The sequence below is a fragment of the Lepisosteus oculatus genome, chromosome 6 (assembly GCF_040954835.1).
Source record: "Lepisosteus oculatus isolate fLepOcu1 chromosome 6, fLepOcu1.hap2, whole genome shotgun sequence".
Classification (NCBI taxonomy): Eukaryota; Metazoa; Chordata; class Actinopteri; order Semionotiformes; family Lepisosteidae; genus Lepisosteus; species Lepisosteus oculatus.
This window is the reverse complement of record NC_090701.1, coordinates 29450909-29467032: the sequence shown is the minus strand read 5'-3', so window position 1 is coordinate 29467032 and position 16124 is coordinate 29450909. Positions and strand designations below refer to the sequence as shown.

General features: G+C 36.9%; 1 protein-coding gene and 1 long non-coding RNA gene across 3 annotated transcripts in view; one reads left to right on the top strand and one right to left on the bottom strand.

Moving 5' to 3' along the window:
• Positions 1-1183, top strand: part of LOC138239414 (uncharacterized) — a 7159-nt gene extending 5976 nt beyond the window's left edge. The window contains exon 2 of the long non-coding RNA XR_011189894.1: positions 956-1183. This is a non-coding gene — a long non-coding RNA (uncharacterized lncRNA). The remainder of the gene's footprint in view (positions 1-955) is intronic.
• The window catches only part of LOC107078214 (polyunsaturated fatty acid lipoxygenase ALOX12-like), an 18469-nt gene extending 2345 nt beyond the window's left edge, over positions 1-16124 (bottom strand). Inside the window, exons 1-17 of one of the 2 annotated variants that reach the window (XM_069191162.1) lie at positions 15945-16124; positions 13954-14131; positions 13338-13406; positions 12324-12383; positions 11400-11417; positions 10095-10167; positions 9402-9437; positions 8936-9055; positions 7482-7582; positions 6809-6960; positions 5541-5681; positions 4548-4748; positions 3781-3867; positions 2841-3010; positions 2230-2345; positions 1873-1973; positions 954-1124 (exon numbers count right to left, since the gene is read on the bottom strand). In XM_069191162.1, the coding sequence (XP_069047263.1) occupies positions 954-1124; positions 1873-1973; positions 2230-2345; positions 2841-3010; positions 3781-3867; positions 4548-4748; positions 5541-5681; positions 6809-6960; positions 7482-7582; positions 8936-9055; positions 9402-9437; positions 10095-10167; positions 11400-11417; positions 12324-12383; positions 13338-13406; positions 13954-14131; positions 15945-16061 (1911 nt within the window). In that variant the 5' untranslated portion in view covers positions 16062-16124. Of the gene's footprint in view, positions 1-953; positions 1125-1872; positions 1974-2229; positions 2346-2840; positions 3011-3780; positions 3868-4547; positions 4749-5540; positions 5682-6808; positions 6961-7481; positions 7583-8935; positions 9056-9401; positions 9438-10094; positions 10168-11399; positions 11418-12323; positions 12384-13337; positions 13407-13953; positions 14132-15944 lie in introns of those variants that run through there. The other variant, XM_069191163.1, reaches the window with a different exon arrangement.

Here is a 16124-nt window from a genome sequence, read left to right as displayed (position 1 = left end):
CTTCAGCACACAACCCTAAAATCCAGATGAGGATGAGCTGATTCTAGGTTTGTTTGTTTTTTGGATATGTGATTGTGACATCACTTCCTTTTTCCATTAAAAATGTTTTCAGAAACTTCAAAAAAGAAAATAAGAAATGCAACCCCCAAATTACTATAACATGAAAACTCTGTCTCAGCAAAGGCTTTTTTTCTGACAAAACCTTGATGGAGTTTAATAAATTGTTATAGAATTGACAGTGTACTTCCTTTTTTACTGTAAATGCTTTTTACAAAGAAAGTTAAATGAAATTAATCAAAGTTAGGGGTTGACATCACTTAATTTTGTGCAATTTTCTAACAATTAAGCTCAGAATGTCAGCTTTGAAACATTTGTCTCCTACACCTAGTCGTGAAAAACCTTTCCGTCCTTAATTGTGTCATGAGTATTGTGCGACAAAATGGTATGATTTATTTTTCTTTTAACATGTTAGCTAATGTGAGAGTTAGAGCAAGAGCCTATCTTGGCAAAAAATGGGCACATGGCAGGACACACCCCAGAAGCAATGAATCCCATTGTTGGGCTTATACAAACACAGGCATAAACACACTCCTTCCAGACCCCAGTTTCCACAGAGCTCAATTAACCTACCAGGGTATGACTGTGGGAGGAAACCCACGTCAACATGGGGAGAACATACAAACTCCACGCACATATCACCACAAGAATTGAACCCAGGATACAAGCACTGCAAAGCACCAATACTATCCACTGTGCCACCAGGCAGTGTCAATTTTGCAAAACATTTGTGTTCAGTTTACACCTATAAGTTTAAAGTTAGGTAAGTGGAAAAATAAGATGTTCAAAAATGGCTAGTTATGCCAAGAGTTTGTTCGCAGGTCCGCATAATGTATGAAACTATTCAAGTTTCCATGTATTTTCCATGCAGTACAGATGTGTGTTTGCATACTCACAGTGTCAGGGGAGGTCTGGCTGAGGAAACGGGCCACAGACATGGATTCCAGGGTGACGTTGATGTCTGGCAGAGTGTTCATGATGTACTCCTCAGTGACGTCCTTCTTCAACTTGGGAGGAGGCTGCCTCATTGTTGTTGGTCCATTGGGCATCCAGGCATAGCTGTCGTACTGTAGGCAAAATCAGTTTATTAACAATGCAAGGAAGAATAAAACAAAGTTAAATCAGAGCTGTTCCTTATGTGTTTTTTAGAGGAGTTCCAAAGTATTTTGTCAGATTCTAAAACAGGAACCGAACAGAGTTTGCTGATCATTATATAATCATGTATTTAAATTCTTTCTTTCCCTGAAAATAAACACAGTTTAAAGAGTGATATCCTTTTAATGGGTATGAATTTCACCCATCTTTTTTATTTAAGACCTTCAATTTATTTCTTATTTAAGGCCATGAATTTCACACATCTTTCTTATTAAAGGGCTTTGTCTTTGACCTCCCTGTCTTTGTCTTGACATCCTTTCCTACTATTTAAATGGTAACCTACAATGGGTCCCAGTATAGAATTACAGCAATTAATGACAATTTTTCATTACCTACCTCCCTCAATATTATAATATATGTACAACAATCCTAATTCATTCCCCAATTAAGAATGACAAAATTAAGCTTCAGTATTACTCCACCACCAGTGAGTGGAGGAGACCAGGAGCTGATAACAGTTCCATGACCCCTTTTTTATTTATTGTCCATTCTGATGAGTAATAGAAATATGTTGTAATTGATTCCTTCATGTGTTGCGCTGCATTTTAAGCACAAAATAACACAAGTTTACTTCAGTTATCCCACAGCAGGTAAATAAGTATAAGATTATTTCTTGGAGATGAAGTTATAACTGGATGACCTCTGGAAGGGATACAGTACCTGGCCATTGTTCACTGACGCATGTTGGGCTGAGCAGGTGAACATGATCATTGTGAGAAACTTTGCGGTCTCTTCTTTGGTTTGTAGAGAGTTAGGCCAGCCTAATCATTTAAATACAAATTGTGGAGAAAGATGTCTTTATACGAGCTTTATTTTATCCTCTGCTTCACATTTGACACTCAGAAATCTCTGATAAATAGGAGGTATATAATGGTTACTGTATTTATTATAATTTGCTGGCATTGCAAGCTGGTATCAGCAGTTGACATGATTTTGATTTTAATACTCAGAATTTTAAAAGATCAAGGAAATCCTGTTCAGTTCCAGAGACACACATAACCAACTGAGAGTTCGTACCTTCTTTCTTGCCAGTTCCAGTCTGATACAACTTATCAACAAACATCTTAAGCTCTGAATCCCTTTTTATGGCAGTATCATCTTCATAATAATTTTTCACCACAGCTTGGACAAACCTACAGCAGATATGAAAATCTCACATAACAGACCAGCAAATAAGCGGCTTCTGAGATTAAATGTTGAACCTAACACAATCAACATTAACTTATGAAATTAATTGTAACTTGTTTAAATCAGGCTGCAGAAATGGATTTTGCAAGTGGTCATTTCAGTAAACAGTGACAGTTTAACTGCAACACAGATCCAGTAATAGTGTAATACAACTGGCAGTCTCTCCTTACATGCAAAAGGCACATCTCTGGACTATGATTTTTTAAAGCTCGTTTGGGGCTGGTTTGGATGTTAAAAACATCTTACTGTACTGTACATGTTGACTTCACTCTGCTGCTAAAGATATCAGTATTTCTTTGTTCTTAAGATATTCTGCATTTTGCTCACTTTAGACATTTGCATTTTGTCAGCAGTCAGGAAAAAAGGGAGCCTGGGCTTCTCTAGTGTACACCTCTGTAATCGCATCCAGTCAATTCAAAAGAGGAAGAAGAATGCCCTACTTATGTATTGCCCTCCAGATCAGCAGCCCATCTTGCTTGTAGTAATAATTGCTCAAGTTCTCCACACCACGGTTTTTCAGGTCATCAGGCAGACAGAGGGACTTGTAGGTCAGCTGTTTGTAAGCCCTTTTTAAAATCACCCACTGAGCATCTTCTCCAATGCCTGTATACTGGTTAAAACATGTTTTTGTCTGTGTTTAAATATTGGTGATGATAAACACTATACAACTTTTAATGCAGTTGGATACTCTTAAGAACCCAAACTAAGGGCTATTTTTTGGGTTTCTCTGTTGATACGTTTGTCAGGCCAGTTACAGTACCTCATTCAGAGACAGCTGTCTGACATATTCTCCCATTTCTTCCCTCTATAAAGTCTCTGTGGTTACCAGTGTTGGTGAGTGAATGATCTTCCATGAACATACCATGGGTATCAGTTACTTCACAGATTTCTTTCTAACTTGACCTCTCAATTTAAGAAATTGCCTCAGCTAAACTGTAGTGGAAAAGTTCATTTCCGGTTATCAAATAGTTACATCATCTCAGCAGTCTAGGACTTGAGTTGCTTAAAAGCCCAAAGGCTCTGACTAAGGTCTAGAAATTAAGTTTGATGTCTAGATATATTCTAGATATTTTTACTCCAAGTCCTGGAGGGCTGCGGTTCACCAGTTTACATAGGTAACTAACATTCATCAGTAAGTGAAGACCTGGAAACAGTGATAATAGAGACCATATAAGTGAACAATTGATTAAATTAAGTCATTAAGAATCCAGCGTGGAATAAAAATCAGAAGGCAGCCCTCCAGGACTAGGACTGAATATCGGTGATATGCAGTATTCTTATGTATCCTACCCATTGCAAACTTTCCAACTCAAGTAGGACATCACAGTGGAAAGGTTTTCAGATGAACACATAACCTGAATATAAGCATAATTTACAGACCTTCATAAAGAAGCCTCCGTCATTGATAAGAGTGTTTCTGGCGCTTATGTTGATTGGAAGAGTATATCTTCCACTCTCAAAGAGAAGCTGAAACAAAACATACATAAGGGCTACAATACCTTCCCTCTTCCAATATCTGAAAGTGTATTAAAATATTTTCTCACAACTTGGTGTGATGGGGTTGTGATTCAGCCACATTGTTAGATGAACCTTGGTGTTGATGCTTTATTACAGCATGGAAACTGGTCTTGTACCTGGAAGTGCGTGGCTGTTTCGTTGAAAAGAAGTGATATGTTTAAGATACAGGCAATGTATTAGATTGTGTTTTCAAAGTCCATGTATTTACCATTCTGTGAAACCTGGACAATGGATAATCTGCTTTCCAGTCTTATAATTTTTAATTAAATTTTCTTATTAAGGAGAAATCTGAAGATAACAGTAAACATCATAAAGCCCCACTCATAGACCCCTACTTTTGTGTTCAACCCTCGACTGTTTTTTGAACAGTAAGGAAGTAAGGGTCAAAGTGCCAAACCTTGTTCTTGAAACCAAAAACTACCAAGCATGCTAGATGGGCTGAATGTTCTCAGAACATTTCTTATGTTTTTTGTCACATTGCTGCATTACTGAGCTTTTTGAAAGTGGTTTGGGAAAGGGGTTTAGAGCAACAGTGGTACTGAATGTCTCTGACCCAGTGTATACAACAGGAAAGAGATATAAATCAAGAAAGCTCATTTTAAAAAAAATGTAGAAAAGGTTTCACTTACCCTCAATATTGGGTGTCTTCGAGACAGGCAACCATAAACTGCAATGAAGAAGGCTTCCCCCATCAGATGAGTTCGTAAGAGGTGTGAAGATAGTTCATGAACATAGAAGTCTGCATTTCTGACCCAGATTTTCGCCAGGAGCCAGGCATTTCCATCATTGGGAGTGTAAATTGGCTCATCATCTGCTGGTTTCTGTCTCAACTAAGAATTTTTTTGCATGTAAATTTTGTAAGCACATAATATGTTAACATACTGCTTATTTTAAAGAGGAACTGCAGTCCCTGATATGGTTTCTCTGTCTCTATCAATTTCTCTGATATGGTATTAAATCTTGGAAACAAAATAAATTCACTGACTGTATACATTTTTTTACTGATTTCAAAATAAGCACAAAACCATTAACTTTCTGAAAGTAGAGTAAGTTGCCATGTTGTTGCAAATTGCTGGTCTCACCATGGGCAAGAGTGAGGATTTGAGCAAATGGCAACTTGAAGTGACCCTTCCTGCTCACTAGTCACTGTATGATTAATGTAATACAATGTACAAGCTAATAATTACAGGTTGTTCAGGAGACATTTCACTGCAAAAATATTCCAATTCGATCTGCAAGCAGAGATCACAAGTAAGTTCCATTTATCAGCAAAACTGTCTTAAATTTCTATTGCATCAAAAGTGATATATTCACAAGCCTGCTTGTTTACAGTTTAATAAGGTTGCTTCACGTCAACAGAAGTTTTGTTGCCTTGTTCTAATTGCAGAATATGGCACTGCACACATCTGGAAATATCTGGAAATATTTTGTGATGTAAACTGGCTGTTTTACAATTTACTGTGTACATTTTACTCATTAACGTTGATTCTTTCCAATTCCAAAATATAACAATAGCATTGCAGTTCTGCTTTAATTGTGCAAATAATGTGGTCACTTTAAACTTTAAACTTATATTTCCCCGTAACAGGATGAAAATCACCATTAGAGACAGTATTTTCTACCTGTATAGCAATAGGCATCAGATTTTTGTCTTTTTCCTTCAACAGAACAATTGGAGCTGCCAGGAATTGCTGTTGTCCACTGTGAACATTTTCTTTGATTCCATCTAACAACTCATAGTCAACCACATAGATGATTCCTGCCTGTGACAGGGAAAAAAAACAATCAAATCTAAAGTATCATCAAAATAATAATACTACTACTACTAATAATAATAATAATAATAATAATAATAATAATAAACTTTATTTTATATAGCGCCTTTAAAGGTGGCTTCTCAAAGCGCTTTACAGGATGACAATAACAATAAATAAGAAGACTACAACAATAAATAAGAAGATTTCACAAGATAAGACACAATTACAATTACAACAATACAACAATAACAATAGAGGAGACCGTGGAAGGTGGTACTAAGAAGAGCAGAGGGGTGAAGATGGAACCAGTTAAGTAAAGGCTTTTCTGAAGAAGAAGGTTTTGAGTCTGGATTTGAAGGAGTTTAGAGAAGGTGACTCTCTGATATCCTTGGGCAAAGAGTTCCAGAGCTTGGGGGCATAGCAGGAGAAGGCCCTGTCACCTATACAATGTAGACGGGCTTGGGGGACAGTAAGGAGGGCAGAATTTGAAGAGCGGAGGTTGCGAGGTAGGGCGATAATAGTTCAGACAGGTATTGAGGTGCCAAGCCATGTAAAGCCTTATAGGTGAGCATGAGGATTTTAAAGTCTATGCGGAATTTGACTGGAAGCCAGTGCAAGGACTCCAGGATAGGAGTAATGTGAACACTTGCAATAGACCTGGTCAGGATTCTGACCAAAAGGCTTAATGTTTGAAAGGTTAAATAAAGCTTTGCCTACAGATCGCACGTTCTTTGCCTATTAGCATGCCTATATTTGAGCAGTGACCTCCAACATGGGCAAAGCCTGTGAAGACATGCCCATGTGCCAACAAGGAATAACATATAGTCAGAAAGGGATGGAATAGAATAACTCAATCAATTCATTTTCCCAGTAATAACTCCCTGAAAGCAAGCATCCCACCTGTAGTCAATGAATTGGATGGGGATTTTTCCCAAGGTAAAAAGAGGCACTGAGGAATAAGAGGAATAAGTGAGCTTGGACTGTAAACAGAGGTCTGGAAAATTACAGTGCCAGGTAATTTTTTGTTTCCTAGATTTTAAAATAATGGAATTCAGACTTTATGCTTGTATGCTTAATACATGCTAATAAATGTAGGGACTTAAGGAGAGATGACACTCAGAAAATATACGTACCATTATGTTTGCTTTAATATCAGGATAGAACATCTCTAGCTTCTCAGCTGGGATCTTCTGCTTAGTATATTTTGTAATTAATACTGGATTACAACCGTTGAGAAACTGGCTGCTGAAAAAGGCATCCTCCTTCCAGTTTTTGGAAACATATTCTACATTAAGCAAATGCAAAACTGATATTTAAAATCATGAATATGATTTTAGAATTGAGAAAATTAAACAATTGTTTGTTTGTCAGTAAAAGTCAGTAAAAGCATAAGGAAGAAGCATCAATATAACAGTGTTAATTCATTTTCTTTCTCACAATCTAAGGAGTTTTGTCTTACATTCCAGCTGTCAGATCTTTAAGGGCAGGTACTGTGAGCTACAGTGTCTTTATGAACCTGTAGTCTTAATTACAATGATATATGTATGAGACATAGAAAATATCTTTAGACCCTTGTACTGTTATGATCGAGTCTTCAGTACTGATTCAATGACATTTTTGCTGACTAAGCCACTGGAGTGTCATTACCCACAATCTTTCAGGAAGCAACTACTCTAAATACCTTTTTGATCAGCATGAGTTTTTTAGCCCATTCACTCTGTCTGTTGTGTTTAATGACATTCTTTCACTCTACTCCTCTTTTTCATATATTTTATCACAAGTAATAAATATCCATTTATTACTAACCTGCTTTTTTACTTGGATACAAAAATACTCTTTGGATGTGTTCCAGTTTTCTCCATTTGCGGCCGAAATTCCAAACTCGACGTATAATTTTATGCATTTGCCTTTTAAAAAGAATAAAATAATTCTGTAAACACTGTTACATTACTACATATTGGTTCCACGTTGGTTAAGATGAATCTGCTCAACGTTCACAATTAATAAATTACCTGCAAGGGATGGTGGCTTTTATCAAACAGTGATTGGTGCTGGAGGTAGATTGGTAAATTAAATTATATGTGGAAAAGGTCACATAAGAGAAAAAGGAAGATTTAAAATGCAGTCTTTTCCCTTACCACCGTAAGAAAAACAGCTTTAGCAGGAATCAAGGTAAAAAAGTAATCTTTAGCAAACTATTGCACAGCTATCATGCTGCAGTAGCACAAATGCATTGTACATGTAACGAACAGTTCTTTCCGGACCCTATGCGGACGACACAATCCGACGAAGTGGGGGAACACTGGGGAAACGTCATGCAGGAAAACGGGGCTGAAGACAGGGGGGCGTGACCAAGGTGCGCTGGTGCACGGGGGAGGTGTGGCCGAGGCGAACAATCCAAGAGTAATCCTTAGGGAATATCCAAAAACACACGAGTAAGTCCAAAACCAGAAGATCCATCAGAACAAGATAAAAACCACGAAGACCGGGTCGGAACCGGCGGACAGGGACAAGGAACAGGGGTTAAAACCTTAACGGGACCAGGCGCTTCCTGGTCCCGGACTCGCACGATATGGAAATCAGATGTAGAGCCCGGAAGAGCGTCAGCGCCTGGCTTTTAAGGTGGGCAGGGAATAGGGAGCAGGTGCATGGAATAAAGTCTTGAGTGATAGGGCTGGAGCACCCTTAAGGAGGGGGAACTAATATCGTGACAGTACAATTTTCAGGTTTGAAGGTAATTTACTGGTAGTGAATGCTCCCCATATTTTGGGTGGAAGCTAGTTAAACTGTTCAAATAATGCCTGAAAGACATGAAGTAGAAGATTTTTCATGTTTGTGTCTCCTGAGAGTTATCTTTCTTACAACTGACATCAGTTTCAAATTGAATCTCTTTTCAAGCCACAATCTAAAATACCTGTACACACCTGAAGAAGGCTCCACAGCAGAAACGTGTTTCTTTTGCTCTCTTTTCAGCATGGAATAAACCTTTACTTGTACCTGTATATAATACTTTTTTTTGTGTTCGTAGAGATACGATTGCACACTGTACTAGTACACTAAAATCTTTACATTTAGTATTGTTTAATTATATGTCCCTTTCCGTATTATAAAGTTATAGAAAAAAATACTGTATAAGCAATGATAAGTAAATTAACCATTTCAATAAAGATATCAGAAGTTCATGTGTAAAATATAATAAAATGATCCTGCAGCATGCTTTTAATAATTATGTAATAACAAAAACCAATAGCTATACTTACACTACAGCTTTATTGTATACCAATGTCAGTAGTTTAGAAGCGCTAAACGACAATTCTCTTGGTAATTTGAAAATATTGTTAGCTTTAGCGTAACACGGAAGTCCGTCCACAGATTCAATGCTGAGAAAATGGAAACAGAAATATTTGTGTAAAAGACATTTTGTTGTCTATAAAAAGTTTTTGTATGAAACAAAAGCTATATATTTTAAACCCCTCTATATGAGATGGGAGATGACTATAGTAACATTGCATTAGTCTTGCTCAGAGAGTTTTTAGTTCACAAATATTCCGGTATTGTACACAGTAAAAAACTGAACTGGGGCTCCTTTACAGCTGAACAGGCAAAGTACTCAGTTCAGAATACATGTTGATCAAATGCCATTAATTAATGGAATCATAATCATTAGGAAATGGACAGTAGGTTGAAGTGTTATTTAGGCTGTGTACCAACCGACCAATTACATACCAAAGAGGCTCTTCTCTGAAAGTGTGAACAAGTTTCCTGGAAAAATAATAAAATAGCAAACCTTAGAACAGCTTGAGGGAAAACTTTAGAGACATCAGCATTATAATATGCCGGCAACTGCTACCCTTGAAGTTTATACAAAATTTCTCAAAAGCCTTTCTCTCAAATAAAAAGAAAAATAAGCAGAACTCCAGAAACAGGAAAACTATAGGTCATGTATATTTAGCAGAACATCATAAAACTATTTTAATCAATAAACTACATAGATCATTGACAGATTATCTATGTAGATAATGTAAGCTGGAATTATAAAGCAATATTTGCAATTGTATTATATCAAATACTGTTTTCCTTAATCATATCAATTAAAACAGGTCAGCACACAGATCCCTGTCAAATCAAAATGATGTAAGATAGTCCACTTTTCTTGAATAATGATTTGAAACTTTCTGAAAACCTTATACTTCAGTGAAGGTGGTCTCTCATATAAGCCTTTTTTATTTTCAAAACTGCATTTTCTAATTAAGATTACAAAATATTTTGTGATGCAGTTTCTATTGTTTATTCAAACATATTAAACATTTATGTGTGGGTAAAATTTCAACATTTTTGTTAGCTAAAAAAGTAGATAATCTAAGTATTTTTCAATCTAATTTGTTTAACAATAAAATAAACAAAATAGTTTTTACTTACAGTATGAATGAAAAAGCTTTTACTAAGAATGACTTTTTCTTTGCCTTTTCAGAGGGAGCTTTACCAAAAAAAGCTGTTAGGATGTGAATTCAAAATGTTATTGCCCAAGATAAAACTAAAACTGCAGAACACAGGAATGTTAGGCAAGTTACAAGTACAGTAAGTATTTGTGCTAAATGATACTGTACATATGATTGTCCTCTGGGTAGAAATATCTATGCTGTAGTACCCCCATAGTCACTTCTGTTCGAGACTAAACTGTCCTGTAATCAATCTGTGCAAAGCATTCTTTAAACTACATTCTTTGCATTCTTATAAAAAGGCAGCAATGTCTTTTTTGTTGTATGACTATGACTATCGGGCCTGATAGTGACTCTGTTTGAGCACTGGTCTCAGTGGTGTGGTGATTAGGACCATTAATTTGCTACAGCTGTGCTTCTCTCAGCCATAGTTCTTGAAATGTACCATGTGACAACCACAAATTCAGTTTGTTTTTCTTTTAGTTTATTAATTAATACAGTATTCTGGTCTATTCCTCTTGGATGAAGGCTTCTTCAAAAAGTGAGAGAGGTCTTTATCATTTTGTCAATTTTAATTGTCTGAACCTATTAAAATGGTATTCAAAACTATTCACCCCCCTTGGACTTTTTCATATTTTATTGTTTTACAATATGGCGTCATAACTTTTTTAATTGGGATTTTTGTCACTGATCTATACAAAACACTCTATAGTGTGTAAATGAAAACAAAATTACACAGATCCCCCTAAATTAATTCTAAATATAAAGCAGTGTAAATATTTTCTCCCTCTTTAAGAAAATATTTGGTAGGGGCACATTTGGCAGGATTACACCCATGAGTCTGGATAAGTCTCTACCAGCTTAGCACATCTGATTACCAAAATAACTCAAGCTCCTTCGAGTGGGATGGGGACTGTCGGGGACCAACAAGTTTTCACTCCTGCCACAAATACCTGCTCAGACTGAAGTTTTTTATTTAAGTATTAATTTAGAAAAAAAACCCGAAGGTTCAAGGATCTATTAGCTATTATTGTTCTGAGTTAGTTGAGACTGGGAACAAATTTGATACACATTTCAAATCTAGGTTGCTAACATCCCCCAAGCTTGACTTATAATATTCTTGTCAGAGTCAGACTTAAATTTGGGAAAATGATTCAATTGAATTAAGGTAAGCACATCCATAATTTATCTGTAAGTATAACAATATAAAAATTGTAAAAAGTTATTGTGTTGATTGCAAACTCTTTAACCGTTGAAGGCAAAATTTGTAAGGGCAGACTATTACCTTGGTTTCTGACTGCAGCTGAAAAACAAACAAAAAAAGACATGCATTTGTCATTTACCATCAAGTAAACAAATGTATTACTTGTTTATAGACACCTGGGACAAGCAAATAGTTTTTCTTTTTGAACATAAAGTAAATTAAAACAGCATAACTAAAACAGTTTAAGATTCTGGTTGCAGAATAAATGCTGATTACACAGTATTTAGGTTAGCATTATAATAATATTAGGACAAATTCATATAAATTGTCAGGACCTTTTTAAGGGTCAAGCATTTTAATGCTTTTCTGCCACCAAGTGAAAAAATTGGCACATTAATGTCTTGACTCATGTTCTCAATATGTCCACTGCAAGGTCTATGGCTCATTTTATTAGCTAAATCACGTAAATCAGTGTGTCCCCATACCTGCTTCAGAAGTCTTATAGGTCAACTGATTGAAAATATTCACAGCAAACTGTAAGCTGTTGATGAATCAAGCAAGTCATCTGCTCAAATAAGAGCACTCTGTTCATTGACCACTGAAGAGCAATTAGACGTTTATTCCTTAATGATCTCTAAATTCACAAAATAACTGTTTAATTGATCAGGATGGAATTGTCTCATATCTTTAGAAATCAAATTAGTGGTGACCTGCAAAACCTGCTGGATTGTGGCTCTCCTAGACCAGGGTTGGAGATCCATGACATACTTTTTTACGGACAGCGGTCTCACAGCTACAGTACTGTATGTGATAAAATGTACTATCAACCGTTCCCACATACAGCTAAACTCTCCTGAATTGTCTCAGCAGATACCCCCGGGAGAGTTCTATGTGCCTTTCTGTGAAGTTCTAGCCTTTTAGTAGATTTGATAAATGGACACAATATTATACCCATTACACATGGTTATTCCATAAGGAATGTATTGAATGCCATGAAACATTTACCTCCAAGCTTAACCTTTAGCTCATCTACAGTTTCGCTCATCTGTTTCCAGCCCACCATTTCTAAGGGACAAAAAAGTATAATGTCATATCTAAACAATACAATAATATAATAATAATTTAAATTAAATTTTTGGTGGAAAAAATAACATAGGGCAGAATTCAGGAAGTGCAGTCTAACACATACAGTAATATAGCAGAGGGAAGATAAATCAGTAAAAGTGTTCAAGTCATGGTAGTCAGCTTTGACAAGATTCTCCAACTTCTGACACTCAACATGCAGCTAAAATACACATTTATTTTCCTGAGAGGGGAAGTGAATGCCATTCTTTGGAAAGACAGACACGCTGAGATACATTAATGCAGGAGACATGCATTTGAAACTAATAACATTTCAACTTTGCAAGTTTTAATGCCTCTCAGCATACAAGGGCAATAAATGGTAAACGTATACTCTCAAGAGATTTTGCTTTAGAAATTTGATTTTTTCCAAAGATGTGGCATAAACTACTGACACATTTTACATAGGACATTATGTATCTGGATTTTCCAAAAGTCTGCAACAAGATTCCCAGGAATGATTAAACGTTGAACTGTGGTGGAGCTATTGAGTTATTGTGTTAGCACAATACCGCTAAATCAATCCATACATCCATTTTTTTAACTGCTTTATCCAGCAAGGAGTTGAGGGGGAGCTGGAGCCTATCCTGTCAATGATGGGCACAAAGTAGGGTACATGCTAGGTGAAAATCCAGTCCATCACAGGGCAAACAGACACAGATACAGTACATACAGTACTTTACAAATCTAGGGCCAATTTTCCCAGAAGCCAATTAACCTACCAGTTTGACCTTTACAAGAAAACCACAGCACCTGAAGGAAACCCAAGCAAATATGGGGAGAATATGCAGATAATCCCCCAGGAACTGACCCCAGAACCCCATGCAATGAGCAATTTGAACCACAGTGCCACTGTGCCACCCACTATAGCTAAATACACAATGAAATTTTACTTACGCAAAAAAATCTTTTTTTCTTCCATATCTTTCTTTCTTTCTTCTGAGTCATCCTGGAGGGGTAATTTGCCTAACAACACAATACAAAATATTATAGCTGTTACATATTATAGCTATAACATTTTTGTTATAGTTTTGAAGTGATGGCTAAATCAATGTTTATTTTAAATCATTGTTACCATTAGATGAGAATACCTCAGATGAAATTTGTAAACTAACTGATTAATACAGTATATTAATTGATTTTAATTTCCTATTTTCTTCACAAAAAGGAAACTAAATGAGCTGCTTGGTGACAATCAGGTTTGAAAGTGGGTAAGGTGCAAAATTTAAATGTATGCACGATTATTTTATTATATGTAATCATAAAATATTGAAAGAGGGAATAAAAAATGAAATTGATGTAATTTTGAACAAAGACCTCACATTTCCTTTGGTGACATAAAAAAGAAACAGTTGAAAATATTTACTCGACTTTTTCAGTAGTTGTAAATTTACAAATGTAAATGTCACAAAACAGTTAAAAATGCAGTGATAAACACTATGTGTGTCCCAAATACTTTTCTGTCTGGTTTTTATATTCAGCATTTCTGTGATAAAAAAGGATTTCCTCTAACCTGAATTTTCCTTAATGGTGGTCAGTCCAGCAGAAATATTTCTGAAGATGGGAAAATAGTATGTGTTATCAGGACTGGTGGCTGTCACATACCGACAGTATCCTGTACTGAAAGTACGCAAAAGGGAGGTTTCTCTTCGTATGAGAATTTCTTCAGGTTTATTCTCAAAGTCAATAACCTTTAAAAAAAGATGACAAATAAATCAGTTATTAGCAAATAAGGACCTTAGAAATCACTACTTAATAACTATTGAACACAAGGTATGCTTTATTTTTGTGTGTATAGTTTTACACATAATGGTAATGATGAGATCTGGCAGTAAAGTGTCAAGTTTTTTCATTTTTGTGCTGCAATCATATATGAGGTAGAAGGTTATTTATAGTCCGTGTTTTAGTACAAGTTAGAAGATAAAAGGACAAAGAAACATCCAGGAAGAACAAGGTGTCAGATATTCAGTATGTACGTATGTCCTTAAAACCTTGTACTTTATGAATAATATAGTCGGTGGTTCTAAAATGAAACTTTATATTACATTTATATTAATCCATCCATCCACTTTCTAACTGCTTTATTCAATACTGGGTTGTGGGGGAGCTGCAAGCAACAGGCGCAAGGCAGGCTACACCCTGGTCAGTCCGTCCCAGGGCACACACAAACATCTACACACTCACAGCAGGGCCAGTCTACTCAGAAGTTTACCAGTACTATATGTCTTTGAACTGTGCTTTGTCAGGCTCTGGTTCTCCCTCCCAAAGAGGCATGTGATCCAGCAGTCAAACTCTGGACCGAAAGAGACCTACACCCACGCTGCCATGTGGAGCTGGAGGTAAAAGGCCACAAGACACCCAGAACTCTGCACCAACTACAGGGCCCTGTACAAGAAGGTGAAGGGGCAATTGGTCGCTGGAAAGATGCTGCAGGTCCCCAGACAAGTCTGGAAAAGGAACAGGACAACAAGCTGATGGGCCTCAGCAGGATGGCTGGATCCAGAGGCTCCAAAAGCTGGATACCACAGAGGTCCTTTACAGGCACTTGCTCGCCAACAACCAGCATTGCCCCCGGGACATGTATTTTATTGAGGAGACACAGGAGCATGTGTTTTGGTTCTTTTCCTTTGCCAAGGCAGTGTGGGGGCAGAATAGACAACACTGTACAACTCCTGGGAGCAGGAACGGTGCTCATATACCAGTGCATCGTGCTCGGGCTGGCACTGACCGGAGTGCACAGAGGGACACAGAACCTGTTATGATTGCTGGTGTTCCTTACAAAACAAGGACTGTGGAACACAAACAACACTCTTATCCAGCACAAGAAAACAGTAAAACCTGTCCCTTTGCGCCCATGCTGAAAACCTGAGAGGCTTGGAGAGACTTTGTTTGGGAATCCTTACCTTAATGACTACTTGCTAAACGGATCGATTGACAATGGACAATCACTTTAAGATCTTTTAATTGTAGAGATTTTATGTTAGAGTGGTAACTCTCTGTTGGAAGTGTATACATTGTGAAATAAAGTTTATTTTCTTAATAAAAAAGTCTTTGGACTGTGGCAGAAAACCATAACAACTGGCAAAAATCCAAAAATGGAGAAAGCATACAAACCCCAAACAGATAGCACCCCGAGAATTGAACCAAGTGCGACAGCACTGCAAGGCATCAATGATAATCACTGCACCCCTGTCCGTACCACCAAAGTAGAATACTGCATTACCACATAACAGACTGCATGTCCTTCTAACTATTATATACTTCTTACTTCAGCAAAGGGCAATAAAAGGTTTGAATGAGGTTTGCAAATTCAAATTTGAAGATCAGGTATACCTGACATAGCAGGAAAAAAAAATATGATTAAGGATTGTTTAAGAGCTAATAAAGAAAATATCCTGCATGAGGCCAGATCATCTAGTTTCACTCCCTCTTAAACTCTCAGGTACTGCCCTCAACTATTCAAACAGCCTGCACACCAAACATTTATATTGGCTAAATACTTACAGTATCACCTTCTTTTGCAATCGCTGTCTCTTGAGATTTGATGTTTCCAGTTGACAAAATGACCCAGATTTTGTCAGATGAGGGATCCGCTTCCACTTCGATGATGTATCTAGTCATGTCTTGAGCAGGAGTTGTAACAGTGTTGTTCAAACTGAGATGAGAGAGCAGTGCAGCACACAC